The following is an 18,540-nucleotide window of genomic DNA, read 5'->3' as shown; positions in this document are numbered from 1 at the left end:
CCTCTTTTATCTGTTGTTCTAGCGACATGAGGAGCGCCGGTGCTTGGGAACACATCGAGGACGTTCCCCGGGCTCTTCTAATTGCTAGTCAAGTTTGGGCCAGCAGATAGCAAAGAGATGTCACTCCGCCTAGCAGCGCCGCAGGCCTTTAAAGCGGTGAGATGGTAAACCAACCGGCGCACGGGAGGCAGGGCACGCCGAGGTACAGTGGCTTGTAATTTTTCATCTCGCCTCGGTGGAAACGGCAGAAAGCAAAGTGACGGGAGCAATGAGGGAGCTGAGGGCGAGGAGGGGCGGACGGGCTGTCAGTCAGAGAGAGGCGGCAGCAGCCACTTACTGACGATCGGATGCTGATGAGTAAGCTCAGGCTAATTTGAGTTAATGACTATAAAATGTGCATTAATTTTCCTTCTCGAAATCATCTGTAATTTTCCTTCTCGAAATCATCTCGAAAATGATTTCGAGATTTCCTTCTCGAAATCATGTATGCTCTTACTGTAATCATCTGTAAGAGCATAACTGATGGATGGAAGGGGAGATGAGAAGTCTTTTCTTTACAACGCTTGAAAGAGAGTACGCTATATGAATAGACAACTTGAAACCCTTGGAAATCAGAAACCTGGATTCTGCCACCGATTAACTATGACTTAACCTGCTGTTTATAAAGGGGAAATATTAGGTAACATTTACTTTTGTGGAGTTTTACAATCATGTTATAAAGTTATTTCCTTTCCAAAAACATACCTGGAGTGTTGCTTTGATGCTTTCATTCATGTTTGAGAAATCCTACAATCTTCCATGGCAACCATTCAGCTGAGCAAAACATTTGGTGAGACCGAGCCCCGCCTTCGAGGACGAAGATCCTCCTTAGAGCCTTAGAGCTGCAGTTTCCAAGCTTCTGCCTCACAGAGCAGCTCACCCTCGCAACTCCGCCACTCAGCTCCTTCAGACTAGCCAGCAGCAATTAGCAAACAGCTGGTGGAACTGCGAATCAGCTTATCTCATTGTACCAGCTACTTCTCAGGGCAACACTTTTAAAAACATTAAAGGGTTAATAGAGGAGCCATGTTGTGATGACTTCCTGAAGGTGAAGTGTCAGAAAGAGCAGGAGTTTTTAAAGAGACAGAGGCCCAATTTCAAGGCACTAAAACACAAAGTAAAATTTTTTAAAAGTTATATTTGATACATGAAGCATTTTATCATAACTGAAGGTATAATATGGGACCGTGTGCCTGGGAAATACATACTACTGCCTCTCTCAGGGCTTCAGATGACTGCCTCAGGTCCTCCTGGAGGACTTTTTCATCAGAATTAAGGAATTGTTGACTTAAAACAATGTACTACATATTACTGACAAGTTACTTGTAAGTTAATTTGTGCCCCACAATATTTGCCCTAAAATCCAGACCAAGAATCCTTGGTAGGATTTTGAGTTTTTGCAGTGGAGAAGCAGCATTCAGGTTCTCTGTGACATTAACCTGGAACAAACTTCCAGAAAACTGCAAAGACGCTGAAACATCTTTAAATCAAGGCTTAAAGCCCTCATTTTTAGAGTAGCTTTTGATTAATATAAACTGGAACACTGATAAATATATTTGATGTATATTTGCTTGACGAATTTTATTTGACAAAATGTAATGTTTGTCACTTGTTTCCTAATTGATGACTGTATTCTGTTTTCATGGTGTAAAGCACTTTGAACTGCCTCGTTGTTGAAATGTTCTGTAAAAATAAACCCGGTGTGACTTGAGAAGACAGTAATTGTTACAGTCGTGATGTTTCTTGCAGCAACTCTTCCGCGGTTTTTCTTCTTCTTTCTTTGCGTTGTGACAAAGTAAAAAAGCTGAACACAATGTTGCTCTTTGCTCAGAGGAGTTGCATCTAAGAAGTGTCAGCATTGGTCATGCACCTTCATGTTATTCATGTCTACAGTAAAAAAAAAAAAGGAAATATATATATATATTTAGCTTGAAGAGCAGCTTCAGGGTGTTAGCTTCGCCCGGCTGTCATTCATCGCAGGGAGCTGCCAGGCTTAACACAAGCTCTAGCCTGAGGTTAAAGTAACAGCCAGCTGCTGAGCCTCTGCAGCTTTTTACACTGATGTCGGTTCAGGATCCTGCTCCTTCAGGCAGGCGTCGGCTCCTGAAAATGATTTTCCCTCGGTTTGTCCGTATGAACGTGAAGGACGTGGATGTGCTCGGTCTTGAGATGAAGAGTTACTGTTTCTGCAGTGGCTGAGAAAGTCTTCGTTTAGCACAAGAGCGAGGGATTGCTTCAAGGTCGCCACGTTCACCGTGGCGCTTTGCTGCTGCTTTTCTTTGCACACAGTGTCAAGAAACATTTTCTTCTCCTGTCGTTATTCATCAACGGTGCATGGCTAGTTCTGTCTGTCCGCATGCAGGAAAATAAAAACACAGAAAATTCTTCCCATGATAGCGCCCCGTATTGAATGTCGCCCGGGGAGGTGAGCCACGGCCCTCATCAGAACTCCCCCTGAGTCTCCATGCAGGTCAGTGGTACATTATGCCAACCCCAGCCCATTCAGTCAGTCATGAAATCTAGGAAATCACATCAGTAAAACTCTATCCTGATTGCTTATATTCCAGTTTAGTTTCTAAACTAAACTGGAACGTCCGCAAGCATTTCAATTTTGCTTGCGGACATTTCTAGCGTCAACTTTGTCCTTTTGTTAACACATCAGTGGAGAGCTTCAGCCTGCGGGCAGAGGCTGGTTGATTCGGCGTCTCACCCCCATCCGTCAGATCCACACTGATTAGCCTCCCTCCTGCTGGACGGCGAGCAAAGTGGGAAGGATAAGCCAACCGCCGAACGCCGACGAGCCAAAACTTTTCTCCCCTCGTGCTCTGCCCCATGGTACAAGCCTAGCAAAATTCCGGCTCCAAATTTCTCATTTTGCCATTACCAAGCTCAACAATTTCACAGCACAGCAGTCACACCATAATGAACTTCCAGAAGTAATTAAAGGCTGTTTCCTGTGGAGGGACCTTCATGAATAGGAGACAGACAGCTTTCCAGCAGCCTGTAACCACGGCGCCCTCCAGCCGAGGCGTCACATCGGCTTTGTTGTTGGCCAGAAATCCATTCAGGACGTTGAAAGCTCCATCCTCCAATCAGCATGCCTGCACGTGGTGAAAACTAATGATGCAGAATTGCTGTGGCAAGCCTCTGCTTCATTTATACATCATAATCCGAAGCAGAAACGCATATGAGAGGGTAAAACGTAACGATGATGTGTCATGTTTAACAAGAACTCTGACATTAGTTGGTAGCTTGTTTGCCTGAGGCCCCATGAATCCAGCGGGACAGAGTTTTAAGCAGAGTAACAATGCATTTAAATAAATATTAGCATAATTATTGACTTATGGACATTAAATATTGATCTATAATTGCAATCCACATTAAAAAAACACTGATCTTATGGAACACAAAACTCTGACCTGGAATTACGTCTGATTTTGATCCAAACTATCCAATAGGCAAAGGAATATTTCTGATTCAGCAATTTATAACAAAATAACAAAAAAACTACAAATAAACATCGTCCAGTGAAACTAAAAGCTCACATTCAAAAGAGAGACTTCACCATCTCTCCACCTCTAGGGATTTCCATCATTATGGCTTTTTTTATTTGATCTGTTTCAGATTCAAATTCAATTCAATTCAAATTCAGAAACATTTTATTAATCCCAAAGGGAAAATGAAATGTTGATGTAACTCCTTCATTTAGATTCTTCAAAGACTTATTGAAGATAACAAATGTTAATATTAGACATAAATAACTACACTAAATATAAAAACAGCAATGTTCAAATCATACTTTCAATTATTAAAAGGAAAAAACAGCAGTGTATGTGTAAATACTCCCCTTGTTCAAATAAGAATGAAGATAAACATTTCTTTTTTTTTTTTTTTTACTGTACTCAGAGCCAGAAATGGGAAATTAACTTGTTATATTTACTTGACTACTTTGGGAAAAATAATAATTTTAGGAGTAGTTTTACAACACCATAGTTTTTTCTGTACATGAGTAACATTGTTATATTATGCGAAAAAAATTTTTAAAAGTGTGTTTTCATTGCACAAAAAGTCTTTTTCCAAATAGGTGTGGTTCAGTTAAGCAAATTTACTTTCGTAATTCCAGTTTGCACAGTTCTACGGTCCAGATAAATGCAGATAAAGACTCTTTCGAGAGGCAGAAAGATTCAACAATGAGAAACAGGATGGTCAAAAAAAGAACGGGTTCTGATCCCAGAAGCAGCGCTGGCCGAAAAGAAGTCTCTCTTCTGTTTTCCAGACAACATCCTGCTGTTACGTCTGACTGAAAAGTAGCAAAGCATTCCAGAAGAGCAACATGTCAGTCGAACATGCAGCAACATGTGGCTCAGGAGAACAGACTGAAGGTCAGGGTGGGTGGGGCTGGATGTGCTCAGCATCAGTCGCATCATTAAATCCAACGACAGTGAGCTGCAAGCTCATCCTCATATGAAAAAGTTAAGCTGGAACTGAATGTCTGCGGCACCAGGACGGATATTTACTCAGCGGAAAAGTCTGGATTTATGAGGACACTGGGGGGTTTAAACAAGTCAGGGTTTCTTCTTTTTATTTCAGCGCAGCCTCACTGTCTGAAGACGTACAGCTTTAATAAAGGAACGCTTTTTGACTTTCTTATTGTTGGGAGGTAGAGAAAAGAAAATTGAAGATTTTAATCATGTATTTTTAGCACATTTTGCTGGCTTGAGTCGTATGTAGAGTTGTTGTTTATGTCTAGGATGTGTTTTTTCCTATAATATTCTGCTGTAGGTTTGACAGATTTCTTTCTTTTTTTTTTGTGCTTTGGCATCAGTTGGTAGTATCAGACAGTCTCAACTATAGTCATAGGCCATAAAATAAACCAGTTTTCATACCCAATGAGATTCTGCCCAAAAGTGAACCTGGATTCTTCTGGCTGCTGTGATTTTAGTTTAGTATCCATGATAACAATAAGGTAAATTTAAAAAAGTCATAGAGATTAGAAGCATGCTTGTTGTGCATTAGGTGATAAATTGGTATCAATTATTTGCAGCTAAACATGAACCAATGAGCTGCAGCGTGGAGCTAATAGACACCAACAGTCAGAAGCATTAGCTGATCTTGAACATTGCTTTGGAAAAACAGGAGCAGAACATCCGTCCAGTCTGGGCTGGATGAGAGTGAATGGTTATTGTTCTGAACCAGGAGTGTCCAAGGTGTGGCTCGGGCGACGTCTGGGGCTATTAGAAGGATTTCTAGGGGCCAACACACAAGAATAGCAAACCTAGATTTGTTTTTACTCAGATGGAGATACACATTAAAAGAAATGTTGTAATACAATGTTGCTGGTGGTAGGCGCTTCAAAACAGATGCAGAACACTTAAAGGGGCAGTACTATGTCTTCTAGTCACATTTTGCCATTTAATAGCATCATTATAAAAATGCTGTACATTTCAAATATGACTTTAAAAAATTGACATTGTAATTTAGTGCCTTGAAATTGGGCTTCTGTACCTTTAAGAAACTCTTGCTCTTTCACATTCCGGAAGTTAACACAACATGGCTCCTCTATTAACTCTGGTTTTTACCAGCTTTGCACAGATAAGTAGCTCCTATAATGAGCTGAGCTGATGCTCAGTTCCACCAGATGTTTGCTAATTGCTGCTGGCTAGTCTGAAGGAGCTGAGTGGGGGATTCACATGTTCTGTCTGGCGGACAAGGCAAATCACAAATTTATTAAGGGTTGCTTTGATTCTACTGCATTTTTGAGAAATCTTTTAATTGCCCATGGCAACCATTCAGCTGTGCAAAACACCAGGGTGGAGCCGAGCGCCGCCTTATCCCTCATCATTCTCAAACCAAACATAACAGGGTAGTATTTGTCTATGAAATATATTAAACTCATAATACTCTGAACCAACTCTGTGCTTCAAAAATATGAGTCACACGTGTTTGATTTAAACAACTCATATTAGTTCCTCTAAATCAGTGATGTGAACAGTTCAGTCACTCTAACATTTCCTAATTTCATGATGTTCTCAGTCGGAACAAACTGCTGGTGTAACAAATCTACAATCCCCTGCATCGCTCTGAGTGACGGCTGGTAGGAATGCTCATTGTGCTGACGTCCTGCAGAATTTCCCAGTTCAGCTCGGCCTGCCAGGAACCAGCTGCACATGTGAACGGGCCGAGCTGCCGTCCGTCCGCATCAGGGCTTAAACCAGGGGTGGGCAATCCTGGTCCTCGAGGGCCGGTGTCCTGCAACTCTTAGATGTCTCCCTGGTCCAACACACTTGAATCCAACAGCTGAATCACCTCAACGAGTGCAGTCAGGTTCTCCAGAGTCCTGCTAATGACCTCATTATTTGACTCAGGTGTGTGGAAGTAGAGATGCATCTAAAAGTTGCAGGAGACCGGCCCTCGAGGCCTGGAGTTGCCCACCCCTGGCTTAAACCGTCCGACATTCGGAACCTCAACTCGTCCGTCCTCAGAGTGAAACGCTGCAACGATGCGTCGTCTGAACGCAGCGCGTACAGGAGGAGCGCTGATCAAAGCGAGTGAAAGCCGGCGGCCTCTGTGCTGGTAAATGACACGTGCCAGTAGCTGACGAATTTCGCAGCTAAGTGAAATTCTCATTCTGTACCTTCTTAGAGGAAAGTTGCTGCATTGAAGCTATTAGAATCAACGACTGCATTCTAGCAAAAACTTCTCACCAGAGAGGAAAGAAAGAGCGCTGCCCTGGAGGCGAGTGAGAAACCTAACTGTGAAATTCACAGAACTGCAAATAAACGCTGCCGTTCACCATTACAGCCAGCAAGTACAATAAAAAAATGTGTTTCATTATTTTAGCTAAATAGCTAACGTGAAACTGTCCCTAGAAAGGAGGAAAATTAGAGATAACTTTACTATTGAAAATTGTGATATGGGTGATACTTAAATACATATTTACCAGGAGATATGCATACTGTCTATCATCTAAAAGTGATCAGAAAGAAGAACATCATTTTTCCAGTTCAGGCTCAGAGTCAAACCCGGAGCTCCGCCCACACGCACTACTAGAGATGAACCTATCGGGACCGATATTGTAAAAAATGTTATTAAATGTTTGACCAAGCTTGAGATGCTGTTGGTGTATTTAAATGTGTGGAGTCATGAAATAAATTTGTAATTTAGTGCCTTCATGTCCCTTTTAGAAAAAGAAATGTTTCAACTCAGTTCAGCTCTGTTTTCATGTATCGGCCGACCGATAAATATCTGTATCGATATCGGTAGTGGAAAAATGTGGATTGGTACGTTCCTAGGCGACTCTCTTACAAAACTGAGGTTATGCAACAAATCTGTATCCACGTTGGTCACAGGAAGTAGTCTGCGACCTCTTTAAATAATGCATCACCTTATTTCCGGTGAATTCCTTTCATGTTTTCCTTATGGTTTATGCTCTCATTCGATGAAAAGCAGACCTTACCGGTGTTGAGGTCTTTATACTCCTGGGACGTGTGTTCGTTCTGGTGCACCCATTCCCCGTTGCATTTGAAGAAGATCTGTAAGGCGGGCGTGGCTCGGCAGCGCAGCTTGATGGGATTGCTTTTCACGATGTAGGCGTCCTCTGGCTCCTGGATGAAGTGCGGCAGTGTGCCCTGCGCCGAGGGCAGCGTGTCGGCCTGGCCAGCCGGGGCGCCTGCAAACACACAGCACTTCTGTCAATGATTCAGGCTAAAAACAGGAACTGGCAGTCTGCCAAACACAAGAGCTGTTTCCTGTCGGTTTCACGAGTTAGCAACAAAAAGACAACAACAAAAAAAAGCTGTTAGTTTTGCTTTATTTTTGCTAACAAAAGTATGGAAGAAGTGCTCGGGATTTTCAAAAGAAAGCTCAAATGACAGCTCTCTATTCATCAGAAGCCAAAGCACAGCAAAATAATTCCCCCGTCTCCTTCTTGTTCTAGCAGACCTGCTCCCCTCACAGCAATTTGCGGATAAATGAAATCAGAAAGGAACAAGTGGAGAGGAATTAGGAGGAGGCTGATTACCCAAATTGTGGCAGTGGAGTCTGAATGCATCGCATCTCAGCCTGGATTCTGATTCAAAGCAAAACAGGCTTTTTGTGCCAGCAGCAAGCAGGACTCCAGCTTTAATGAAGCTTCATGTCACGTTACTGTTTTTGTTTGACGTTAGCAAAAAGCACAGCCTGGTTCTCCACTGTTCTTCGTCATGGCAGCTCATCAGTCTAACAACAGGTTTGAAACAGGCAGATCTTGAAGAGTGAGGCAGAGCGACTTGGAGTGTTTTTTTCCTTCTTCTTCATCTATAAGCCAAGTCGTTGCCTTCCACGGTGTGCTGTTCCTGCTTCCTCCGGAGCAGAGGCGCGCTGTGTTCGGGAACAATGAGGAACAGGACGTTTGAGCTCCTTCTAAGAACAGCACCCTCAGCCCATCAAAGCGGCTCCAGTTGAGCTATTCAGTGCTGTAAAAAGCCCAGGAAAGCCATTACTACCCGCTTCCCCCACCACCACCACCCACTCCCCATCACATCCAACTTTGTCCCCTGAAATCGAATCTGACCTCTCTCCATGGCTCTCTATCGATGTTGTCCTTGTTAAATGGGTAAATGAATGGATGCAGGTGTAGAGAGGAGGCGCACTCCAACAGGAAATGAAATAAACAAACAGGAATAATATGCTGACATTACCTGCTGGCAGATGGATGGCCACCATATTTAGACTGAATATACTCCATTTTATTATTCATACTGCTGTTATTATGTTTTTTCTTTTTTTTTCTTTCTATTGCTCGTTGGGTTGATGCTAATACGTATATTTACATGATGTCTTCTTCTAACACATTATGCTGAAGTATGTTCTACTTTTATATTGGTAAAACACACGGAGAGATGGGGCGTCATTTTCAAAATTGGAAAAAAAATAGACTTGATAATTCTATACATACTGAAGGAATGGTGAAAGGAGAAAAGTGAAGAAGGGATGGGTAAATATTGTGAAAGTGGTCGTCTGTATGTAGTAATTTACACACACATAGCATGTCTTCTTATGTGGCTCAAGGCCCATAAGATGCAGCGAGTCCTCACAATGCAGTATTTCTTGGGGAAATGGGCCTTACACTATATCAAATACAAGGCCTCACACACACACACACACATACTGTATATATATATATATATATATATATATATATATATATATACTGTATATATATACTATAAAACTTGGTGCAATCCAGGCCTCTTACACCACTGGTGTCTGTTGAAAAGCTGTTCTGGAGCCAAACTGTCAAGCAGCTCCGTCTTTGCTGTGTCTCTACAAATTTGCAGGTATTTTTTTTCTTCTTAAAACCTGCTGAGTGTACAGTAATGCTCATCATGTATCACGTTTCAGCTGCACACATTAACACCCAGTTGTTTCGCCAACTTTCCCATCGTTGAGCGATGTTTGAGTGTGGCAAACCTGAAGAAAAAAAGAGCGTTCCTTTAAAGCGGTGTGGATAAATGATTGCTGCAATTACATCTAATGCAATTTAGGAAAAGAATGGGCATTAAATTGACTTTTAAATAAGCTACTAAACAGGAAGGCAGAAGGCTCAGGAGGCCGATTACAATGAGAGTAAAGAAAACATCACATATTAGAGAAGAGATATTACACAGTTTTCAGCAGATATGATTCTCATTAGAGCTCAGTTTGGCTGATGTTTTATATTCAATTAAAGTCAGAGCACACAGACATAAAAAAGAAAAAAAACTGCAAATAACTACACAGAAAAACATGATAAATGGCAACCTATTGTTTAAGATGACATATATTAATGTGTGTTTTATTTCAACACCTGCTACTCTCGCACTTGTGCTTGGTCACTCATTCGTTGGAGTATTTCCTCCTATGCCTAAGCCCCTCCCCTACGTTTAGCTACGAATAGAATATGTCTGCAGCAGAGCGTGACCATTTTCACATTCTGCAGTGTTACAACCCAAAAACCACCATTTTATTTTTTAAAAAAAGTGTCAATACTGAGTGAATATCTACTCCACCAGTAGATTACGCCTCCAGTAGAGATGCTCCGATCCGATACTAATATCTGTATCGGTTACGATAATGAAAACATTATCCTATCCTAGTATCCTAGATCGGGTGTCGGTGACGACAAGCCAAGTTCATCAGGGCAGATCTATTCAGTCTAATTCTATACTTTGTGCTCTGAGTGACGTCATGTCTTGCTATTTATTTGAACTTATGTTTAGGATTCCTAACTTCACTTTCTGAACCATTTGAAAAAAGGTTTGATGCAGTTTATTTATAACACGTCTGACCAAGGCAGTCAAGCGTGTAAAAGTTCCTCTATTATTTATTCTACATTTGCTGTTCTATTCCTAATTGCACTGACTGAACAGGTAAAAGTTGTGCTAACATGTTTGACCAAGCTTGTGAAGCTCTTGGTGTATTTAAGTGTGCTATACTGGAGCAGAGTTATCAAATTAATCTATGTCTGTGTTTTAAAAAAAAAAGGAGCGACTCGGGTACTGTTGTCAACCCATTAAAAAAATGTATAATCAGTACAGTTTTTCTGTATCAGATCATATCGGCCGACACGAAAACTTCATGTCGGCATCGGAAATGAAGAAAGTGGATCCGTGCATCCCTAGTCTCCACCCAGAGAATTTACATATTTTTCTTTACAAAGCAGCTCAAACTCAGTCACATTAAATTGAGACTTTGTTGAAATTTTAAATTTCAGTTCTTGGTTCATTCTGCCTCGGTCCGTCTCTCTCTCTCATGGTTCTGGACTCCAGTCTTCAGTCGGGCCCCTGTCCCCAGCTCCCTGTCCCCGCTCTGCTCCGCCTCCAGCTGCTGCCCCGCTCTGTCTCAGGGCAGCTCCCTTCTGTCAGCAACTCTCGCGCCAGCAGAGCTAAACCTGCCCTCTGCAGCTCTCTATTACAGAGCTGCTTGCCTTTCACCGCATTCATTTCAGAAAGTGAGCTTTCCAGTGAAGACAGACTCTTCCTCTGGGGCTAAATCAAGATACCTGTGATGCCATAAGCTGCATTCTGCTTACAGGTTTGACCTAATTATCTCTATGTAGCAATTTCAATCTTATGCATCCAAGAAAAAATTTTTTTTACTTCACCATTCTTGTGATTTGTAATGATTTATTATCATTATAATGTTCACCTTAATATGAAGATATGATCATATATTTGCATATTTAATAGCTACAGAGATGAAATCGCTTGGAGGAAACAGAAAATAATGCATGAATAAGCTGACTGTTGTTCACCAGGAGCTTGTAACAAAAAAATAAAATACAGTTTAAACACAGTTCGGAAATTCGTTACAGCATATTAAAGGGACAGTATTATATATTTTATACCACAATCAACAAATTATATTACCTGCAGCTGTCAAAAAAAATGCTGTTTATGACTTCATAATTTAAAGCTTGGAAATTGGGCCACTGTCTCTTTAAAAACTCCTGCTCTTTCTGAAACTCCGCCTTCAGGAAGTCATCACAACATGGCTCTTCTGTTAACCTTTTAAACAACGTTTTTACCAGTGTTGCTCTGAGAAGCAGCTCCTGTAATGAGCTCACCAGATGTGCAGTTCCAGCAGGTGTTTACTAATTTCTGCTGGCTAGTCTGAAGGAACTGAGTGAAGGAGTTGCGGAGGAGGTGGACGCTTGGATACTGCAACTCTGAGAAGGATCTGCAGCTGGAAGGCGGAGCTAGGTCCTCCCAGGTGTGTTTCACAGCTGAATGGTTGCCATGGAGATTAAAGGATTTCTCAAACATGTATGAAAGAATCCAGGGCAACACTTCAGGTATGTTTGTGATGCGGGAATAATATTATAACAAGGTGTAAAGTTAATTTTAAATAACCTTGCCCCTCTTACAACATATTATACAGTTGGAAGGGCTGAGAAAAGTGCCGGGGTCAGAGGGCATAGATGTGTGGGATACCTGACCCCTGTGAACCAACAGTTCACAGGGGTCCATGGAAAGCAAATTACGTTTACAAATTTTTAAAAACTCCTTAGCAATGAAAGTCGTTTGCAGAAAAACATGCAGGAGGGACACAGATGGATTGATTGTGTGAATGTCGGTAGTATTTTACTTTTCAACAGGTGTTTTCATACTAAAACCAGGTTGTTTGGCTCTTTCCAGCTGTCAGAATTGCTTTTTAAGCAGTTCAGTTAAGTTAAAATAAAAATGTTAAAAAATCTGCACATTTTCCACAGCTGACTTTAGCTTCAGCAGCAATTTTCATCCAAAGAAATATTCAACTTTCATTTTCACAAGTAATGCAATTACTTGGCTTGAAAAGCATATTAAACAAGACAGAAAAAAATATGGAAAGTGACGAGTCACTCAAAATAACCCAGAGTTTATGCAGAATTTCCACAAACATGGCCAAAATTATGCATGAAAAACCAAAAAAAAAAACCGAACGGGGCCCCGGAGCTTTAAAGGAGTGCACACTTAGAGAAATGGGCTATTGCTGCTCTTTGGTGTTGATGTATTTTATTTCCTCCTAGCAGATGACCTTGTTTTGGTACAGGATAAAAGTCACATAAAATGTGTGGGGGAAAAAAAAAAAGCTTTGAAATGATTTATTACAATCTCTTCACAAAACCATTCAAACTGTTATACATTAATGTAAAAAAAAATTACTTTTGCAGAAAGAACATCTTACCATCATTTAAAGCCATAACTAAGACAACAGCCGGGGCTTAAAATGCGCCTCCATCCAGCCCCTTCGTAACCACTGAGCGTCCGCGCTCTAATCAGCTAATTGCTGCTGTGGTGGACAAAAAAAAAATACTCTGACACGGCCTTTGCTTCTTTCTTTCCATCCATTAATGATGTGCTGTGTCCTTTTCTCTTACTGCTTAGGCATTCGGCACATTCAGAAGCAGCAGATAATTGGTACAAGGTGACAATTCACGCTCCATAAGCCCTGCAGCCGTGGAGCCTGCTGCTCTACCTGTGATGGATGCTCATAAATATCGGCCTTAATGAAGGAGATGACTGTGGCTCCTATAAGTCACTTACGTCCTCATTACGCTGGTTAATTTTAACGCTGCCTTTGAAGCGCTCCCTCCGCCCTGCTGGCTGCCTGTCACAGGTTTCCACCTGACTTGGCGGCAGAGTCAGACGCTGCAGCAGATAAACGCACCTGGGTATCAGGACGGCTGACGACGCCTCCGAGCCAGGGGACCCGTGTTCAACAAAAACAGATTTAGATCCGCCGTCTCTCAGAGACGTGCCAGGTTCAACAAGCATTGCTCCTCCTGTTTGGGTATGCAAAGAGAGGCTCGAGACATGGACGGCGTTTGATGAAGGAGCGGCACGGCAGAGGCTTCATCACACACCGTCGCACCGCAGCCACGTCAAGGCTGTTCTGCTTCTAAACACTAAAAACTAATCCTTCTGAAGCGGGCAAATCTAAACAAGCGATAAGTTGATTCCTATCAAATTATGGGATATCGTGCCATTACCTTATTTCATCAATAGCTGCTTTTCCATTAACCATAGAATTGGAATTCTATGGTTGAATTGAAATTACAAAAATAAGTTAACACACCAATTTCATAAAGAACTTATGTTTTTTGCATTAGGATTGGGTGTTTTTTGTTTTTTTTAACCGTACTGAAATACGTGCATTTTGAAAAACTGCAACGCAAACACTTTTTTCCACATCACACAAGTCACATGATCAATAGCCAGATGTTACTGCTGGCGAAAACAATTAGGAAAATAACAGGAAGTGGTCGGAGGACGATGGTCTGGCTTTTTCTCAGACAATGTGCAACTGGATCCTCGCAGCATCACACAGTTTCTAAAACGTTGTGCGTCATTCCAACGTGTTGCATCCATAACTCTTCCATCGCTTAAAACATCTGACATTATCAATAACGATTTTATTTCCACATAAGCTTCAGTAGCATGAGTTTGGATGACCTTTTTCCACAGCGCCGACCCTCACAAACCCTTAACATCTGTGGTAATGAGAGGAGGGAGAGTTGGGAGCCTCACTATCAATTTATGATTCATCCCACTTTTATGTTTCGCTTCAGAATCTATAACTGATTCAATAAACAGCTAGGAGGCACTGTAGTTTAAGGCCTGAACTTCTGTCCGCTTTGCATAAAATCATTTACTCATGCCCTTAATCCACCGTATCGTGATATACAAAGGCGTCCTCCACAAATTAGATTTTAGACAGTATAATAGAGAACACCGTGTGAGCCTGGAGAATATAATTAGAGTTGGATACAAGTTTCATAAAGACGCATCCAAAGGCCTCAGCTCTAATTGACAAATGAAAAATGTTTAGCATAAACAATATTTGCTGCTTGTTTATATGGATTATATTTGTACTTCTTTACTATATTGCCTGCAAATTAACTTAGCAAAGAATCTTGAAAACTAAAGACATTCCTTTTTTTTTCAGTGTTTATTTTTGGTAGTCTGTTAAGAAGCAGAAGTTCTATTTTAGTCCCAGAGTGTGTAATTACTAACATTCTGTTGTCTAGCAAGGTACTGCTGAAATGTTTGTTTGTTACCATGTGGGTGCGTCCTCTGTGGCGGCCATCTTGTGCTCCAGCCTCAAACCCAGCTCTTTCACAGGAAGTGAGCTGATAGGAGCCGGAGTTTGATTGGTTGAGAATTAGAAGAAAGTCAAAATTAATTAAGAAAATAAATTGACTTGTAAATTGTGCACTTGCGTACACAACAGACGCTTATTGTCAGCTGCCAATAAAAACCAAAAAGAAGAAGAAGCCATTTTGAAAGCTGCTTTAATGCTTATAGAACAACAAACCGACTTTGTTTGCTGTACAGCCAAGTCAGAGTGGAGACTCCTCTTTTCCACACCTCTCATAAAACTTAGTCTAAGACAAGACTCAACTCTAAAAGTGTCCGAGGTTCAACTTAGACTTCCTGAGTCTGCATATCTTTACCTCCAGCTGCACATCGACATCTTTATACTTTGGTTACCTCAAACATTGCTCACACTGGATTCAATCTACAAAGAGAGAGAGAGAAGCAAACCTTTCTAAAGTAAAATTTCCCTTTCATTTCTATTCTTTATACTAATCCTAATCCGAAGGATTAGTTTGGATTGAGCTTCTGTGAGGGTAATATCGGTAATAGTTCCTTTTAGCTGTAGCAGAGAGATATGACATCACAGTGAGCTTCTCGGCTGAATCGGCGTCCCTCCATCTAATGTTCAAACAGCGATCAGACCTGGACAGCTCAGGAGCGCCTTTGATGTCGCTGATGTGAAATTCAAAAGTTGACTCAGTCTCTCAGCACTGCGTCACAGCAGACAGGGTGGACTGACACCGCTGAAAAACTGGACCAACCGGACCAGGGACAAAAAGTATCAAAAACAGCAAAAATAACCCGAGTGAAGTTGACCCCACCCACCTTCTTCAAATCAGACGTTTGTGCTGGTTTGCACAAGCTTGTGCAGCAAAATCTTTTGTTTGTGCCGCTTTGGCTTTGAAGATATTAATGAAAGTTTAGAGGTCAAAAGGTCAACTAGGTCCCCCAAATTTTACTAAATCAAAATTACCTTTAAACTTTACTTTTGGTATTCCTTACTGCTACGATCACACCAGCTATATAATTTTCCTTCCGATTCACTTTCTTGACCAAATTTTTCTTAATTTATTACATTAAAATAAATTGAACTTTTCTTGGTTTTAACATGGCTATCTTTATAAAACGAACACTTTAGTGTGTACATATTAACATGCAAAGTACAAAGACAAACAGCAAAACTCCGACATAAAACCTACAGTCAACTCTACCGCTCTTCTTCTCAGAGGTGAAGATGAATGTTGGGTCAAACCAGCGCCTGGCATTAAGGTATAGGAGCTGAAGACATAACCAATTCTTAAAAACTGCTGGAGCACTTAGTGTCGTTAAAAACCCACCTGCTTGGAGTTGCTTTTGAAACATAATAGATTAAGAATTTAAGGATGGCACTTGACTAAATGCAATGTTTCAATTGTTGACTCTATCTAGCATGATTTTGTGTTTTTATCATATAAAGCACCTTGAATTGCCTTGTTGCAGAAATGTGCTGTACAAATAAAATTTTATTTTGACTTAAGCAAAGCACTGTTTACATGTGACATTACATTTATTGCGGCTGAAGCGATTATCGAAACACATGATCACCAAACGGACGTTTCTACTGGCAAAAACAACAAAGAAGATAACAGGAAGTGGAATGAGGAGGATGTTTTTTTTTCAGACAATATTCAGCTGGCTCCACCAGAGCTCTCGCAGCATCACAAAGTTCATAAGTTGTGTGTCATTACAACTTGCTGAGTCCATAACCCTTCTGTAAAATCACCGACTACAATTTCCCCGAAACGCTGCACAAGTAGTCGCTCCTAAGTAGGCGGGGCTTGTTGCTCCAATGCCTGAATAAGACGCTGGCAACTCCTCCCACAGATAGACGATGAGCGATAGCAATGTGGTTAAGTTATGAATATATCTATTGTAACGGCTTACTTCTGTCGCTGTCATTATTATTCATGACTTGCTTAGTCATGTGTGATTTTGTAATGGAAACGCAGCTAATATGTTGTGCTTTATGCTATAATAAATTGTGAAATATTGTGGTTGTGTATGATCTGTTGCATCTAAATTACATCAAGAGATTTGTAAATATCTACTCACGTGTTTTTTTAATTAGTGGTTTAGACAAATGAATATCTAATTGCAGGTTGACGGGCAAATCATTCCCAGACTTCTCCTTCAGGAAAGGTAAATGATGGCAGCTCACTCTCAGCTTGCTTTAGCATCGCTTGTAAAAGGTGTGAAATTCAAAGAAAAAGAAATTGTGAAAGCTGGCAGGATTTTCTGCTCCTCCTTCCTGGTTCTCCTGGCTGAGCAGAGCATTACTATTTCACACAGCAGCTGCAGACTCAAAGTCCTTTCAAAATCTCTTACATCCACGAAACCACTGGGGACTTTTTGTGGATTTTCGTAGGAGTTAAGAAAGGTGGGAGCCAAATCTGAGCAGCGCCAGCAGTGCGAGTTTTGACTCTACATGGTGAAGACCCTCTCAGCTTTTCAGGAACGGTTCTCGAATTTTTGAAAGGCAAGGAGTGAGGAAATGTCAGAGCGATCCTTGACACATAAGAAAAACAAGCGGCTGAATAAGAAAGCAGCAAAAGGCTCTGCACGCGGCACCGAGAGACCGCCGGGTGAACTCTAGAACACAGTCGCCAGAATCACTGAAAGGACACCGACTTCAGTGAATACATGCCTTCAAGGCAAGGCAGACACACACACACACACACACACACACACACACACAGTACAGGAATAAATTCAGTGACATTCACTCTGACCCCAACATGAACTCTGAGATAAACCTGAAAGTCCAGTAATTCTGATTCTAAAAATGGCTTCCATGCTAATTGAGCATCTATGGACACATGTTCACTGCTGTTGCTGCTGCTGCACACTGTGAGAAGAAAAACAAATGCAATTCAGGACTTTCTAATTCAAGTAGAATTCAGTTGTGAGGACATTTTTTGGTTCACACAGCAGCACAAAACGTCCATTTTCTCGCAGGAAAATGTTTATTTTCCAGACGCAGCAACAGTTTCCAAGCTTCTGCCTCTCAGAGCAGCCGTCCATCACGAGTCCCCTTCAGACTAGCCAGCAGCAATTAGCAAAAACGTGTTGAAACTGCGCATCTGCTGAGCTCATCATAGATGCTACATCTCAGAGCAACACTGGTAAAAATGTTGTTTAAAGGGTTGACAGAGGAGCCATGTTGTAATGACTTTCTCAAGGCGAAGTTTCAAAAAGAGCAGGAATTTTTTAAAGAGATAGAGACCCAATTTCAAGGTGATAAGTTACAAAGTCAAATTTCTTTTAGCTCATATTTAATACATACAGCACAGTATATATTAAGCAAACACATATATGCAACTGAAGGTAACACAGCTACTTGATTGTGTACCTAGGAAATATATAATAACTGCAATACATTTACACATGTATTCTATATAGATAACAGATTCTTCTACAAAAAACAGATCAGACTAGTGAACTTTTATTTCTGAAAAGAAAACAGAAAAGAAGATTTTCACTTTCCCCCCCAAATATATATATATATTTTTCCATATCCTCTTTCTCCTGAACCCAGCATTTTATATTATTGGATGTTTTATCCGACTCGTGCCACATATGCAGAGTGAGCTGGGAATGTGACGAAGCCGCCACTAAAAGCCTTTCAGTGTAGCTCCTCACTGGTTGGAGATGATGAAAGCTTCTCTGCTAATGTCTTTCCAACCCACCATTGTTATCTTCACACCTAGACATCCACCCATTCAATGCTGATTGGCTGAAACAGGTTCCTGTGTGCATAAAATATAACCTTGAGTTAGGCAAGATGTAGTGGCGATTATATGGGACTACAGTAAGAGGTCTGCTCACATGTGTGCTGGATAGGAACCCTGAAGGGGATGCACAAAGT

The 18,540-nt window shown here is 41.2% G+C and overlaps 1 protein-coding gene across 2 annotated transcripts in view; it reads right to left on the bottom strand.

The window, feature by feature from the left end:
* unc5db (unc-5 netrin receptor Db) overlaps nucleotides 1-18,540 on the bottom strand; it is a 228,525-nt gene that overhangs the window by 113,333 nt on the left and 96,652 nt on the right. For both annotated transcript variants that reach the window (XM_028033289.1, XM_028033290.1), the window contains exon 2: nucleotides 7,496-7,708. In XM_028033289.1, coding sequence (XP_027889090.1) covers nucleotides 7,496-7,708 — 213 coding nt within the window. The remainder of the gene's footprint in view (nucleotides 1-7,495; nucleotides 7,709-18,540) is intronic.

The sequence above is a fragment of the Xiphophorus couchianus genome, chromosome 12, assembly GCF_001444195.1.
Source record: "Xiphophorus couchianus chromosome 12, X_couchianus-1.0, whole genome shotgun sequence".
NCBI classification, from domain to species: Eukaryota; Metazoa; Chordata; class Actinopteri; order Cyprinodontiformes; family Poeciliidae; genus Xiphophorus; species Xiphophorus couchianus.
Note: the sequence above shows the minus strand (reverse complement) of the source record. Positions and strands in the feature narration are given on the sequence as shown.